Here is a 16,531-nt window from a genome sequence, read left to right as displayed (position 1 = left end):
CATTAGGTGATATTAATGTGATATTTACAGAAATTTATAGAACATATTCTACTTGAACCTTGTTAGTTTTGGTTTTTGTGCCCAGTAGCATTCTCTTCATTGTTTTTGAAAGTAGTAAACCAAAATTGAATTGTAAACATTTTAATTATTCTTTATAATTACTACATTGTTTTTCTTTTTTCAAATATTTTTAACTGATTTTTGAGAGACAGTGAGGAAAAGGGAGAGAGAGAGGGAGAAACATTGATGGAGAGCTTAACATCTATTGGCTGCTTCCTGCATGCCCCCTACCGGGGATCATCCCACAACCTGGGTATGTGCCCTATCCCAGAATGGAATCAGCAATCCTTTGGTGCGCAGGAGGACGCCCAGGTAGCTGAGCCACTTCGGTCAGAGCATAACTATTGTTTTTAGAATGTAGTTACCATCACTTTTCCTGTGTGTATAAAACTGTTATATCGAATAAGTGTTTTCTGTGTGTATTTTTCTCTAGAACAAGAAAATGCAGATTCAGAGAGTAACACCATCAATGTGTTATTTTTTGGAAAATTAGCAAAGGACTGTGCAAAAGTTTTCATTGAAGGGGTAAAATATTTTCATATTTATCATTTTAGAGGTGGGTTTAGAATTATTGATGATGCTATATTCATCCTCTAGATTTTTTTTTAGAGATTCATTACATGTTTGCAGGTATGTAAAAGAATGGTACTTAAAGAAGCAACATCTTTAAAATCGCAGCAACCCTAAGATTAGTAAAACTCAGCATTGACATAAAAAGGGACATTTTTTCCTTTTCATTTTAATTTTTAATGTTCAATAGAATGTCTTAAAGATATATACATTTACCCTCAAATTTAATTTTGTTTTTACTAAGTAACAATATGAGCAGTAGCTTCCGTATGTTTGTAATGTTTTCTTTCTTAAAAAAAAAAAAAAAAAATCCTCACCCGAGTATATTTTTGGAAGGAAGGGCGACAGAGAGAGAAATATTGATGTGAGAGAGACACATCAATTGGTTGCCTCCCATATGCTTCCCCACCAGCGCCAAGGATTAAACCTACAACCCAAGTACATGCCCTTGACTAAGAATTAAACCCACATCCCTTTAGTTAGCAGGCTGACACTCTAACCACCAAACTTCACTGACAAGGGCTATAATATTTTCTTATAATTGTTTTAAAAATACTTGCCTGCTTAATCCTCATCAAAATGCTATCAAAACTAACCCAGCAGCATAATAAAGGAATAGATTCACAGACCAAGTGGGATTTACCCTAGGAGTGTAAGCTAAGAAAACAAATCATTGCAATATATCACATTAATAGAACAAAGGAAAAAAAGGAAATGATTATCTTAATTGATGCAGAAAAGGCATTTCGTAAAACCCTACGCCTGTTCATAATCAAAACACTTAAACAACTAGGAATAGAACTTCCTCAACATTATAAAGTACATTTATGAAAAATTAACAACCAGCATCTCAATGGTCAAAGATTGAAAGCATTTCCCCTGAGATTAGGAATAAGATACAGGATGCTCATTTTCTCCACTGCCACTCAACCTTGTATTGGAAGTAATTAAACTGTGACCTCCTGGATTATAGGTTGATGCTCAACCACTGAGTCATACCAACTGGACAGTTTAACCAGTTTTTTTCTAATCTTTTACTAAAATTATTCTATTACTAATCTTTGACATATGACATCTTTTTTCCTAATCTGTTACTAAGAATATTTTATTACATTTGTATGGAATTTCACAAGTTGCAAAATGCTTCCATATGTTTATTATTTGATAAACATAGTAATCTTTATTAATACCCTGTGGTGATGGTCATTAGTACTGTTCTGAAAATAAACATTCTAAGTCTAATATTTGCTATAGCACTTGTAGTAAGTGGAGAAACTATCTCCACAAATGTATTTTTTTCCTTTCTCAGGGAGAAATAGTGGGCTTGAATTAGGTCTTGAAACTATTTAGCTTAAGTATTGTTCTTATGTTGTCATAGTTTTGAAATATGCAAGCAATATACAAAGGTATAACCAGAAAAGCAGATGCTGCCCCTCTGCATCTGAACACACTCCCTTTGCCTCGTCCCATTGTACTGCTCTAGCTCGCGCTTTCTCTCCCTCTCCCTCTCTCTCTCTCTCTCTCTCTATCTCTATCTCTATCTCTATCTCTATCTCTATCTCTATCTCTCTATCCTTTCAGCTTTTATAAATATATGTGGGTAACTATATATGATATATATACATAATTTTGTATCCGTATATATTTTACCAAGTGACTTCATCTATCCATATTTTATAAATTGGTGTGGTTTTTTTCCCCACAATATATCTTGGATATCTTAGAAGAGGATTTTGAAAATAATTACATGTTTTTGAATGTTAGGAATCTATTTGCTTATATATTAAATACATTTCCATCTTTATCCTTTAAGGTTCTACTATTAATTTTTTATTTGAGAAATAATATTAAAGGTTATAATATAATGAATTAGCAAAATATGTATAATGCATCTACAAAATATATACTATATGTTAGATAATAGTATTTTATCTAACATGTGTAAAGTGTTTTTTTCTATTGAAGTTTTAAAAATATTCTTTAGAATAGAATAGAACTATACTACCTAATTAGTACTTGTCAGATAATAGAGGATGTTAACAATGGTAAGTAGATTTCTCCTTTTTAAAATACAATGGTGAGAAGACTGAGGTCACAGTTTACATTCTTTCTGGTTTAAAATCCACAAATGCTGGTCATTTGGGAGGCCTAAATAGGCTATTTAATTCAAAGCTTACAGTATTAAGGTTAAAGATTATTGCCAATCAAAGGTAAAACTTACTGCACAAAACAATGAATTTTCTGTTTAGATTCCTGCATCTTTATTTGTTTCGTGCTCATGACCTTGAGGTTAGCTCTGTATTTGAATACAACAAATATCTTAAAACATTAAAAAAAAAATTTTTTTAAATATATTTTATTGATTTTTTTACAGAGAGGAAGGTAGAGGGACAGATAACTAGAAACATAGCTGAGAGAAAAACATCAATCAGCCGCCTCCTGAACATCCCCCACTGGGGATGTGCCCACAACCAAGGTACATGCCCTTGACCGGGATTGAATCTGGGACCTTTGAGGCTGCAGCCTGACACTCTATCCACTGAGCCAAACCGACTTTGGCTAAAGAAATTTTTTAACAAAAGTTTAATTTTTGCTTTGCTAGACTAATGATACATTTTGCTGGAATACATATGTTCTCATTTTACCTCCCTCAGTATGAGACCCCCTTTTTTCTGTTTCTCCAGTTTTAGCTTTTAGTTAAAGTAAGTTTGAACATTTAATATGTGGATATAAAATACAAGGAAAGACTTGTGAGAGGGATGTCCGACTGCCTAGGTCTTGCTGTCTGCTATTAGATTATTTTTTAAAAATGGGCTGGGGGCTTCTCTAGTTGCCTCCACCTCCCTTTGTCTAAGTCCTAGGGGAATCTTCCCAGGACAAGTGCTATTGGCCACTGTACAGTTCATACCCTCTCCACACCCCCACATCCTGTTTGCTTTGGAAATTCAGTAATGGCCGGGTCTCGTGCTGTTTCTTTTCTATGAAGGTAAACCAGAGGCGTGTTTCTTACAAATTCTCCCCTCTTTTTTGTTAACTGATTCATTACCTGTTTTAAAACCTGTTTGGTTTCTTAGAGGAAGGGAGAGGGAGAGAGTCCACAGGTTCATTGCTGGCTTCAGAGCAGTTGGAGTGGCAAAAAGCACATCTCAGGGTTGGCCCATCCATTTCTCTTCCAGTTGGCCCATTGTCCTTGCTCTGCTCATGTCTGTCTGTCTACCTACCACATCCCCTCAAGGATCTTGGCTCTGAATTCTTTCAGGGAAAGGGGGCATCGGTGGCCTCTTAACTGCTTCCATGCTGAGGAGGAGTGAAGGTTTCTCTCGGAGCCAACAGAGTTTGATTAAACTTTAAATCTTTTGATTAAACTTTAAAATCTTAATTTTTCATTTAAATCAGAGCCTACTGGTCTGAGATAATAAATTGAAAGCATTGCATATTTTTCTGTTTATAAAAGTAATTTGTTCCAGAAGCCATCTTACTGTTTATTTTATTCCCCTTTAAAACATTGAGGAAACATAGAGTAAGAAGGAACATTTTCTCCCATTTAACTATAAAGAGTTGAGATTATTAGCATTATCAGGATAGACCAGTGGTCAGCAAACTCATTAGTCAATAGAGCCAAATATCAACAGTACAACGATTGAAATTTCTTTTGAGAGCCAATTTTTTAAACTTAAACTTCTTCTATCGCCATTTCTTCAAAATAAGCCTTCCCAGACCAGGGTATTTTGTGGAAGAGCCACACTCAAGGGGCCAAAGAGTCACATGTGGCTGCAAGCCACAGTTTGCCGACCATGGGGATAGACACAATTGTTTGGCAATCACCTGAAGAAGAGTAAAAAAAAAAAGAAAATTTTGCAGAGTTGGATATCTGGATAGGACTAGAGGTTTTAGAAAGACAGTATAAGATCCTTTCATTGTCTCACAAACTATTTAAGGAGAGCCTGCTGTGTGCCAAATCCTGTAAATATAAAGCAGTCCCTGTCTTCAAGATGCTCACTGCCTAGTTAATGGATCCACATATAGAATCCTGGGAATAGAAACCAACCTTTGTATGTGCAAAGCTAAAGTCTTCTATACCAAAGGCTTCTACTTGGTAGAGATTAAGATTATTGAGAGAAACTGCCAAAAGCCCAGGAATTTTTTTATTTCAAGATTTGGGTGGTAAAATTAGAAGAGCAAGATAATAAAATATATGTAATGAAACTAGACAGAACTTGTTGAGTGTGTATGTTTTAGTATTTGGAAAATAAGACAATTGAACTGTAGAATAAGGTAGGCAGGACTAAATAGAGAGTGACTTCTTATTGCTATTATAAACCGTAATAGTTTATAGATGGGAATGTCTTATGTCTCAGACCCTGAACTTATAGGCGCATATATTAGCTTTGAAACAGTGTGGAGTTTTTGTACTGAGATGTCTTTCTCAAGTCTGAGATTGTTTCATTTAAATTCCACTCATAATACTGTTGGATCATGTATTTTGTCTTCATTTTGTTTATTTGTACAAACTTATTGACATAAATTGAGATAAACATTGATTTTTGAAGTCCCATTAAATAAATAAAATTTTCCAGATGATTTAGTGTTTTCTTGGTCTGTGAAGTGGGATATAACATCCACCGCTATACTGTTGATACCCTTTTAGAGAAGGTAGTAGGCTTATATTTAGAAAACATTAAAAAAGCCCAGCTAACCAGTTTCCATTTTATAGCAATGATTCCTGTTTATAAATAATAAAAAATTATAGATATTTTGATAATAGAAACTTTTTTTTTAATGTAGGACACCATCGCAGTGGCTAGTTTTATTGTTTCGTCTTCACCCACGACAAGCAAAGATGGTGAAAATTGCTTATTTTTGAAAGCACTTGAGGACTTCAAGTCAACTGTTTATGTAAGTGTGTAACTTTTAGTCTCCACTCATGTTATAGTTTTAATGAGGTAAGGTGACGGAATAGGAGTAGTGCTTCTATAAGTCTGCAATTTAATCTGAATTATTTTAATTTAATATTTTAAGTTTTAAAACAGAATTTTTTTCCTGACTTTATGGTTAGATGACTCCAGGTAGAAAAGAAAAATCTTTTAAAGATAGTTACTTATTGATGAAAATGTTGAAACTTCACAGGCACTCCACACTTCATCTTATTCTTTGCAGTTATATTGTCAGCCTCTTTGATGATCTATTTAAGTTGATCAGTTATCTCTTTTTAGGTAAAACTGATTTCCTCCTATATTATTCTTTTATGAAGGTGCTCATTCTCTCTGTCTTCACTTTTTCCCTCCTCCAAACCCATCTCCACCCCACACACACACTTGCAGACACCTGTTTGAGGAAAGCTGTCCTGCAGAGTTGGGTCAAGCCATGTGCTTACAGGCCAACATCTGCCTGTTTCTCTCTAGTATGCACAGGGCATTATTGGGCTAAAAGTTGTCCTTAAAATTAATGAAGTAGACTGAAGCTTAGCTTAGACTACTTTGCACATGTCACTGTTAATTTAAAAGCCATAACTTTATGCTACTGTGATGCATTTGAATATTATATACAGGTTAAGTGTGTAGTTTTACTACAGTTAAAGGTCTATAATCTCATTGGAAGTTGTTGTATACAAATAAACCCTTTCTGTTTTTTTTTTGTGTGTGTGTTTTTTTCAGGTTTATGTTAAAGCTATAATACATTTTTCTACAGAGCCAATGTCTTTGGTAAGAGGATATTTACTTTAATTTAGAACATGTACATACACCCACATATATACAACTGTAGATACACACATGAATATATATGTATTTTTATAATTTGATTTTGAAGTAATATTTGATACAGTGGGAAATTATAATCTTTACTTTTTTGATATTTGATGTTCCATTCAAAGTATACATTTACCTAGTAATTAATACCTGGTTATTCTGTTGTCTGGAAGATCTGCTGGTGTTTTCACTAAGCTACATGCATAAGAAAACTGAAAAGGAAAAAAAATTATTTATGTGAAGACATTGGGATTTCTACTACTTTTAAACCTCAACCAAATGTATTTCTTTTGTTTTAATCATATTGTATTTAAATAGATTATTATGTGTTGAATTATGTAATTAGAAGTAATTCATTAGGCTTATCAGACATTTTGCTTTTCTTTTTTTTCTCACTTTGAATATTTAATAAAACTTTGTTATCATAGCAATAGGAAGTTTCCTGTTTTTTACAGGTGAGCTTCTTGTAGCTGAGTGAAACTAGAAAGAAGCGAACTCTATATAATAAAAGGCTAATATACAAATCCACAGAATGGCAGAGCAGCTGGTCACTATGATGCACACTTACCACCAGGGGACAGGGGACAGATGCTCAATGCAGGAGCTGCCCCCAGTGGTCATTGCTCTCCCAAGCGGGGGAGGGAGTAGTGCGGGGAGCACCACTCAGCCAGAAGCCAGGCTCACAGCTGGTGAGAACAGTAGCAGTGACCGGAGCCTCTCCTACTTCCACAGCAGGTGGACATCCCCTGAGGGGACCAGACTGCAAGAGGATGCGGGCTAGGCTGAGACACCAAACCCCAGTGTATGAATATTGTGCACTGGGCCTCTAATATACTGATAAAGTTTAATACAAAATTTGTGTTCTATGTTCTTAAGCCCTTAGTTTCTAGTGGACAGAGTTCAGAGATTTTGTTTCTAATTGACAGTAACTACTAGGTACAGGTTTTAAATTCTGAATAATTATATAATGGTATAAATTGAATTTTTGATTTAGGGAAAGTATAACCAATTAAAGGATTAATGTACTTTGTTTAAAAAAAAAAAAAAAAGGTAAATTAATCCCAAATATTAGTATTTCTCAGAATTGGTATAAATAGATCAGGTTCAAATATTTGATGCATCCATGAACCCATAAATAAGGCAGAAGTAAACAAGGGAGCCTCTAAACTTGAGGAAAATGGTTGTTCAGAAAGCCCAGGTATTCCGAACTATTAGGGTATAACTTAGCTGCTCTGCATACATATATACCGGCTTATTTACATGGAAAGCCAGATTATAGTTAAGTTGTTTGTTGGCTATGAATTAACAAGTATTAATACATTACTTAGATGACCAAAATAGATATTGTCATTCATCTATATATTAGGGAGATATTTCTTAAGATATTATATTGGGTAATAGGACCAGATGTTTGAACTCTTTTATGGATTGTTTGACAAATATGTAGACTTATCCTTGGGAATCACTTTCCCTTTTCTTTCCAAACTTATATAGTTATTTCAGAAAATTTCATTGCTCATTACCATTTTTAATGTCTTTACACCATTAGTAATTAAAACCTGGCTTTATTTAGGCCAAAATAAAGTCTATTTCCCACAAGTTTAGAAATCATAATACTTAGGGTTAAAAACAAGGACCAGAATCTTTTAAATATCATTTCTTCGAATTGTGTACAAATTATACCATTTATGATCATAGTTATTCCTAAGATAAATTAATACTTTATTAATTTAAGTATTAAATTAATGGGTTATATAGTAACCTTTTAAGCTGAACATTTCCTTTTTCAAGCTTCAGTCTCTTTTCAGACACAAGAAAAAAAATATATGTGGTTAGATGACTCATCTTTGATCATAATATGATTCTAAAATATAAATATGTAATATTGCCTTATTTACTGTCTTTCTTCAGGTTCCAGCAACACGTTATACGTACACCCCACTGAATGAACTCAAAGGTGGCATGGTTGTCAATGTCTATGGTGTTGTGAAGTTCTTTAAGCCTCCATATCTAAGCAAAGGAACTGGTAGGTATTAAAATTGGTTAAGAATGTAATAGACTGGTGCTGCTTTATTGGTTTCAGGAATACAGCTTCAGTATCCTGCCTTAGAAGCTCAAGTCATATTTATAATTGCCAACCAACACTCATGGGTTTTTTTGCTATTTTTAATTATAAAATAAATGTGGTCTTTAGATGAAGAAGATGCTAAACAGCAATATGACAGCACATGAAAGTATTAAAACATCTATAAAACATAAATATAGATAAATATACTATTATACTGTAGCAGTGATATGTAAATTACTTTTAATTCTAGTCTAGAAGCTAAAAAGCAAAAGTACAAAAAATAATTATCAGTAAACATAAGTTAATGAATACACAATATTAAAAGATATAAATTGTGGCATCAATAATGTAAAGTTCGTATGTGGGGGAGTAAAAGTAGAGTTTTTGTATGTGATATAAGTTTATTTTTTATCAGTTTAAGATAGATATTATAACTATAAGTGGTTTTATGTAAACTTTTGGTAACCACAGAGAAAATACCTATAGATGAAAGACAAAAAAACAAGAAAGGAATAAGGTGAAGCACAAGGAAGACTGTAACAGGAAACAAGGGACAAAAGAGCCACAGGACAGACTGAAAACAAGAGCAAATTGGCAGGAGTAAATCTTCTATCAGTAATCCTATATAATAAATCGGTAATATGCAAATTGACCCCCACACCTTCACAAGATGGCTGCCTATGACCAGGCCAGCAAGGGGGTTAGTGAGGGATGATCAAAAGGCTGAACAAGCAGGCTGCATGGGGCAACCAGGCCAGCAGGGGGGTTACTGAAGGACGGCCAAATGAGTGAACAGCAGGCTGTGTGGGGTGACCAGGCTGGCAAGGGAGGGGGCCAGTGGGGTGACCAGACCAGCAGGGGGGGCAGTTGGGGATAATTAGGCTGGCAGAGGGGGCAGTGAAGGGCGATCAGGCCAACAAGGGGGAGGGGCAGGTAGGGGCAGCCAGGCAGGCAGGCAGGTGAGCAATTAGGAGCCAGCAGTCCAGATTTGTGAGAGGGATGTCTGACTGCTGGTTTAGACCTGATTCCTGGGATCAGGCCTAAACCAGCAATCTGACATCTCCCAAGGGGTCCTGGATTGGATAGGGTGCAGGTTGGGCATAAGGGGGGACCCACCCATGCATGAATTTTGTGCACTGGACCTCTAATCCTATGTAATAAAAGACTAATAAGCAAATGGACCAAATGGCGGAATGACCGATCCTATCAAGGGGCAGACACTCAATGCAGGCGCTGTCCCCTGGTATCAATGCACTTTTATGGGGAGCGCTTCTCAGCCAGAAGCCAGGCTCATGGCTGGCAAGTGCAGTGGCAGTGGTGGGAACCTCTCTTGCCTCTGCAACAGTTGAACATCCCCCAAGGGATCCTGGACCATGAGAGGACACAGTCCAGGCTGAAAGACCCCCCCCCCCCCTGCATGAATTTTGTGCACTGGGCCTCTAGTTTAATACACTGGGATTAACCCATTAAGCACCCAGCCTGTTTTGTCTTCCAGACAGAAAGTATAGTCTCAGTTTTAACCATTTTGCAGTCCTGCCTCCTTATGAAAGTGTGATGATAACTATAGAGCCTATTCCAGAAAATACACGTACATACATAAAAATTAAGCATATACTATCAAAGGTTCATGTCCCCCACCCTTTGAGTTCCACATTGCAAACAAACTCCAGATCTGCAGTATGTTCATACTTATTTATTTGAATAGCCAGTTAATATCAAAATCACTACAGACATTCTTGATTTAATATATAGCAATTAAAACAAAAATAAATACATAGGGTTCTTTTGTTTGTTTGCTAATACATTAATTTATTTAACAAAAATTTATTGCGTGCTATGTATATACCAGATACAGTAGTTCCTTGGGTTATGTTGGAGATCCATTCCTACGGTGCAACAAACGCAATTTTCAATTTTTGCTGTAAGTCGGAACCCACCTACATAAACATCCATGTCACTCACATGGAGCACTTACAGCAGTAATGAAGTGAAACAGTAAAAAAAAATGTAAAAGAAAGATAACAATTCCTGATCTTTACTTGTAGTAAATAAATGATAAAAAACGTAAAGCACATATGTACATAAGTGAAAATGATGGAGCTTATTTTAATTTTTATAAGTAAAGGGGAGATGATGTATGTCCAGTCCGATGTAACTCAAAGACAGTCTGTATAATCTAGTGGGTATAGACCAGATACGCTGCTTAATATATTTTGATGCATGGACACCCCCTGCCCAACAATGAATTAATTATCCAGCCCAAAATGTCAGTACCGTTGAGGCTGAGAAATCCTACTCTAAATCAGACTTTATTCATGCCTGTGGGTGAGATGCCCCCTGTGTGCTCCCAAAGTGCCCGTTAGTGCACTGGTCACACTGACTTAATCACCTATTTGACTCTAGCTTCTCTCCCTGCTACAGCTCCAGCAGGATCTTTAGTATATATCAGGCCTTCAGTGTTTAATGTGTGAACAAATTAACATTTAATTCACATATCTTTATCTATTTTTAGTCATTTGTATGTATAATTATGGAAAATTTTAAAGAAAGATTCTTACAGTAGTTACACTAGAAATTGCAGATTTTGCTTTTACTGCTTTATTTCTTCCTAAGACTGGAAAGAGAGTCTGAGTTTGGGGGTTCATGCACTCTCTCTTTCTTAGGGAAATGAATTTAATAATCAGAACATCTGTTTAAATAACATTAACCCTTACAAAGTTATCTTCAATTTGTGACAAATTCTGGACCAACGTAAATCTACTATTTGAACTTTGAGTGTATCACATATTCAAGGAAATAAGGCATGTTGAAATTTGAGTAATATTATCTACAAGCTACTTAAGAGAGAAAGGGTCTGAGGTGTGTATTAAACGCTTTAGTTTAAGTTATATTAAAAATAAAAGGCATACAAGGTAGAAAGTAGTGTGGCTGAGAGAGAAGACAAAAAAAGTGCAGTGCAAAACGGAGGTCAGAGGGGAAGACTACTTGTAGTTGTGGGCATCTGAGAAGGCATTGGAGAGAAGGGACTTTCTGAATGTGTGAGCCCTTGAAGAGTACATGTAATTATACCACTTGTAAGAGAATTTTTAATGGATTATCTCATTTAATCTTCACAAAACCCTGTGTATTAGATTCTTATTGTTACTCCCATTTTACAGTTGAAAAACATGAGACAATTTAAGAGGTTTGCTAAAGGTCACTGATGTGATAGAGCTAGTATTTGACTTGAATAAATTCAGGCAACACAGTGTATAAAGAAAGCATATACATTGGGCACTGAATATTAATATACTTTTATAGGTATATTAAATATATTTTGTTGTTTGGTCTTTCTTGTTTAAATACAACCTTTGTGAAGATAAGAGATCATTGCTCGTCTTTGTAATTCCAGAATAACAGTTATGAACTATGAACTCATGGAATACCTATCTGTGTCCCTACTTATCTATTTATTTAATCTTTTTCACTATATATGTATATCAAAAGGTCATAGTGGTCATGCTTCCTTCTCTTTCCTGCTTCCCATGATCATTTGTAATATAATAAAAAAACTAAGGGAAATTATATAACCTCACACCGGCCTACTAAAGGGAGTGCTGTTATATGTGTTGTATGATGCTTCCTTGTGAAACAAAGATTGTAGCATATAATATGACCTTGATTCGGTGATTTGCCATCATAGCTTTTACTTGAATGTCTCAATAAAATTTTATATGAACGGAAAGCTGTAGCCGAAATACTGATTAGTTTAAGAGCAGTGCCGTAGTAGATAAAATGGTGAAGCAGCTTTCAGGAAGTATTTTTTATGTGAGTTACATAATTTATCTATGGATGATTCTTTGATTAAGGACCTTGCTTGGATGTACTCTCAACTTTTTCTTATAATAAAACTCCAAGGCAATTTACACTTAATCATACTGAGGAAATTAGGTGAATTGCTCAAGATTGCAGAGCATAGGGCTTAATTTATCATTTGTTATCTTTTCCATATTTATATCAAGGTACATGAAGTATTGCCTAGGCATTAAAGTAGTTAAATATAATACTTTGTCAACAGTTTAAAAATGAAGTCTTACTAATGCGTTAAAGTCAGTACAGTAAAGGTTGAATATCTTTTTAGAGATTATGTACTCTTTGGTAAAGTAAGAATACTTAATTAATGTATTTTTTTTACTATTTCTACCTTCCCTGCTGATGTTAGCTATCAAGAAAATAGAATATGACCTTCTTAGGCTTTTAACTTTATTATTAAAATGTGAAGTTATAAGTTGTCTTTAATTCCACAAGTTAATTTTTTCTTCATTTGGGACTAAGTAAAAAGTGAATCATGGGAAATAAATATTTTCATTTTATGTAGTCATTATTGAAGGATTATGTATATATGTTTGTATTTGGTAGAACACTTCTTAGAGTAGTTAAATAGAACTTATTTTAGTAGTTTGCCTTTTTAGTATTTGTTAAAACGGGTAACTTGTGCTCATCCAGTGTGACTCGGTTGGTTGAGTGTAATCCCATGCACCAAGAAGTCACTGGTTCTATTCCTGGTTAGAGGCAGCTGCCCTCCCCTGTCTGCCCAGTTGCCCCTCACCACCCTCCCCTGCAAGCCTGATCATCCCCAACTGCCCTCCCTTTCAGGGCTGGTCCCACGTATGCCCTCCCCTGCTGGCCATCTTGTATCCACATGGGGGTGGCCATCTTGGGTGTTGGAGTATGGTCAATTTGCATATCAACTCTTTATTAGATAGGATATTGTAATTACTAGGCTCTTGCAAAGGACACAAGTCAACATATTTTTGAGTGTGCAATTTTCTGAAACTTGTATATTAAAAATCAGCATATGTTGCAATTTTACTACCAACAATAGTTGAAGTTATTGTTTCCATTGCAACTCAATTATCATTAATTGTTTTCCAGTTTAAATTATATAAAATATTTCTGTAGTGTGTAAACTCATAAAGGTAACTAATAAATCATTTCTCATTTGAGTTTGTTAAATAATTCTCAATGTATTGTTCATTCATTGGAATTACATATTTACTGTGATATCCAGATTTTATAAACAGTTCTCATGGGACTTTTATGCAGTATATTGACTCATCTTCAGATTTGTTGCAAACATATTTTAGTCTGTTGCTTTCACTCTATATTGTTTATTTTATAAATTATATTATGGTGAATGTTTTTATCTGAATCATGATTTTAAATTTTGGTGCAATATAAAGTTATTGCCACTCCAGATAAGTTACAGTAAGTAAGATTTTAATTTTTGTTTTACCAAATTTAGTTTTTGTGAAATACTTGTAAAATAATTTTGTAGTGCATTTTGAGAGCAAAGAAAATCCCTCTGTGTTTTTATCTTATTCTTAGAATACGTAAAGGCATAAGGTTTGTTTGATATTTTGAACTGAAATCTTTTGAAATAATAAAAGTCAGGTAAAATATTCTTGTGTTTTCCAGATTATTGTTCGGTTGTTACAATTGTGGACCAGACAAATGTAAAGTTAACCTGCCTGCTCTTTAGTGGAAATTATGAAAGCCTTCCAATAATTTATAAAAACGGAGATATTGTTCGCTTTCACAGGCTGAAGGTATAATTCATACTGTCTAGAACTTATATTTTTTAAGAGAGCACTGTTTTCACTAAAACCAGTTAGCACTAATTATATGGTTGCTTTGTTAGAACATGACATCAAGCATTTTCAAGAGATGAGAAGAATTGTAAGTTATATCCGACTTCAAATAATGTATATTAGGAAACCTCTTTATTTGAGCCAGCTGCCTTTCTCCCATACAAATGTGTTAGATGCTATGATTCTGACTGGTTGTGCTCTGTCTTCTTGCTTCTAAATGTAGATCGATGTTTTAAATGTTTTCCATGAATACAGAACTTTGTTTTTAAAAAGTCTTAGGTTAACAACAACAAAAGTGTATAAAGATTGGGAGATTATATTATTCATTCCTGATTGTTGTATTAATTCTGGTACAATGAAAGCATTGAGAAATTAAATATAAAGTCAAAACAAGTTGATCAAATGTGTTAAAATGTGAGCAGATATTTAGATAATTTTCAAGTTATGCTGACAGTTAAATAATTAAATATAAGGAAACCTTTGATATAAAAGTAAAGCTATTAAGTAGTATGTGTGTTTTTTAAATCAGTTTTTTAGTATTTTAATATTTTCAGTCCCTTAGGTTTTAAGCATTTCACTCTCTCATTTTTTTTCTCCTGTTACATGGGTTTCCATGCAACTCCTTCCTTATCTTGGTTGTCTTTTTTTTTCTAACTACTTCAGTTTGTTTGTGTCCCTCGTGGTCAACGTGATACTTACAAATGAGCACAACATTCCAGGTGTGTGATATTCTATGGTGGGAATTACTTCTCATGATCTGTCAGTACTTTTCCTCTAAGAATAGATGAATAGTAGAAATATATTCATAAAGATAAAAATCCTATATAATAAAGAGGTGATATGCAAATTGACCATCACTCTAACACACAAGATGGTAGCCCCCATGTAAACACAAGATGGCCACCACAAGATGGCTGGCAATGGAAGAAAGTTGTGGGTGATCAGGCCAGCAGGGGAGGGCAGTTGGGAGCGATCAGGCCTGCAGGGGAGGGCATTTGGGGGTGACCAGGCCAGCAGGGGAGGGCAGTTGCGTTGAGAGAAACCAGGTCAGCAGGGGAGAGCAGTTGGAGGTCACAGGCTTGGCAGGGGAGGGCAGTTGGAGGTTACCAGGCCAGCAGGGGAGGACACTTGGGGGTTACCAGGCCAGCAGGGGAGGGCAGTTGGGGTAATCAGGCTGGCAGGGAGGGCATTTGGGGGCAATCGGGCTGTCAGGGGAACAGTTAGGCATTGACCAGGCTGCCGGGGAAGTGGTTAGGGGGTGATCAGCCCCGCAGGCAGAAGCGGTTAGTAGCAATCAGGCAGGCAGGCAAGCATTTGGGAGCCAGCAGTCCTGGATTGTGAGAGGGATGTCCAACTACCTGTTTTGGGATCGGACCTAAACTGGTAGCCGGACATCCCTCAAGGAGTCCCAGTTTGAAGAGGGTGCAGGCTAGACTGAGTGACACATAGACACACACACCCCTTTGTGCACAAATTTTGTGCACCGGGCCTCTAGTTTTTATATAAATGAAATTGAGAAGGTCCATAGGTAGCATGCCTTCACTATAAGAAAGTATTCAGGGCAAAGAGGAATGAAAAAGAAATGGTTAACGAACAAATATGAAAGACAATGTTTTGTATTTCTGTAATTTAAAATACATATGGCTATTGGGGAGGGAGATCTGGGGGAGATAATAGATCAACCAAAGGACTTGTATACATGCATATAAGTACAACCAATGGACATAAAACTCTAGGGAGGGAGGGTATGTATGAGAGGGAGAGAGGGGGGCAAAAAAAATCAATAAAATCAATAAATAAATAAATAAATAAAATAAGGAACAAAACAAAAAAAGATGACCCACAAATTGTTCCTTCAAAAAAATAAATAAATAAATAAATAAATAAATAAATAAATAAATAAGGCTATTTAAAAGAAAAATAATTATTTTGGAAGGTGAAGTGTGTGAAATATGTAGGAAAACATGACACCAACAGCGCAAAGGATTATGGGATGGTTAAACGGAATTATGCCACTGAAAGATTGTTACCTTTAGAGGTTACGATAAGACACTTTGAGTAAAAAGTGTAAGATGGGATAGGACAAGTGGGAAGTGGGAAGTGGAAAAAAGGAACTGTTTCAAACTGACTGAGATGTTAGGATGCATCCATAGCTAAGGAGAAGTCAACGGGACATATATTGTTTAAAATAAGACAGGAAAGAAACAATAGGGGGAAAAAATGTAAAAGGAAGACAAGAAATAACCATATTAATAGTTACTACATTTTCTTGTGGAAGAAAAAAATAAATCAAAAGCAAGGATCAAATATATCTCTACAAGAAATAAAGATGCAAACAAGTTGGAAGCAGAGCTGTAGAAAAGATATGATATACCAAGCAAGTAGTAAGTAAAAAATAAAATGACTACTAATATCAGACAGAGTTTACAAAAGATCAGAATGGGGGAGCATTTCAC

General features: G+C 35.3%; 1 protein-coding gene across 7 annotated transcripts in view; it reads left to right on the top strand.

Moving 5' to 3' along the window:
• POT1 (protection of telomeres 1) overlaps nucleotides 1-16,531 on the top strand; it is a 59,808-nt gene that overhangs the window by 7,110 nt on the left and 36,167 nt on the right. For 3 of the 7 annotated variants that reach the window (XM_036425902.2, XM_036425950.2, XM_045576498.1), the window contains 5 exons: nucleotides 494-585; nucleotides 5,416-5,526; nucleotides 6,285-6,332; nucleotides 8,289-8,403; nucleotides 13,903-14,033. In XM_036425902.2, the coding sequence (XP_036281795.1) occupies nucleotides 494-585; nucleotides 5,416-5,526; nucleotides 6,285-6,332; nucleotides 8,289-8,403; nucleotides 13,903-14,033 (497 nt within the window). The remainder of the gene's footprint in view (nucleotides 1-493; nucleotides 586-5,415; nucleotides 5,527-6,284; nucleotides 6,333-8,288; nucleotides 8,404-13,902; nucleotides 14,034-16,531) is intronic. The other 4 variants (XM_045576501.1, XM_045576503.1, XM_045576496.1 and 1 more) reach the window with 3 other exon arrangements.

Source organism: Pipistrellus kuhlii, unplaced genomic scaffold (assembly GCF_014108245.1).
Source record: "Pipistrellus kuhlii isolate mPipKuh1 unplaced genomic scaffold, mPipKuh1.p scaffold_m20_p_10, whole genome shotgun sequence".
Lineage (NCBI taxonomy): Eukaryota > Metazoa > Chordata > Mammalia > Chiroptera > Vespertilionidae > Pipistrellus > Pipistrellus kuhlii.
This window is presented reverse-complemented; position numbering and strand designations above follow the sequence as displayed.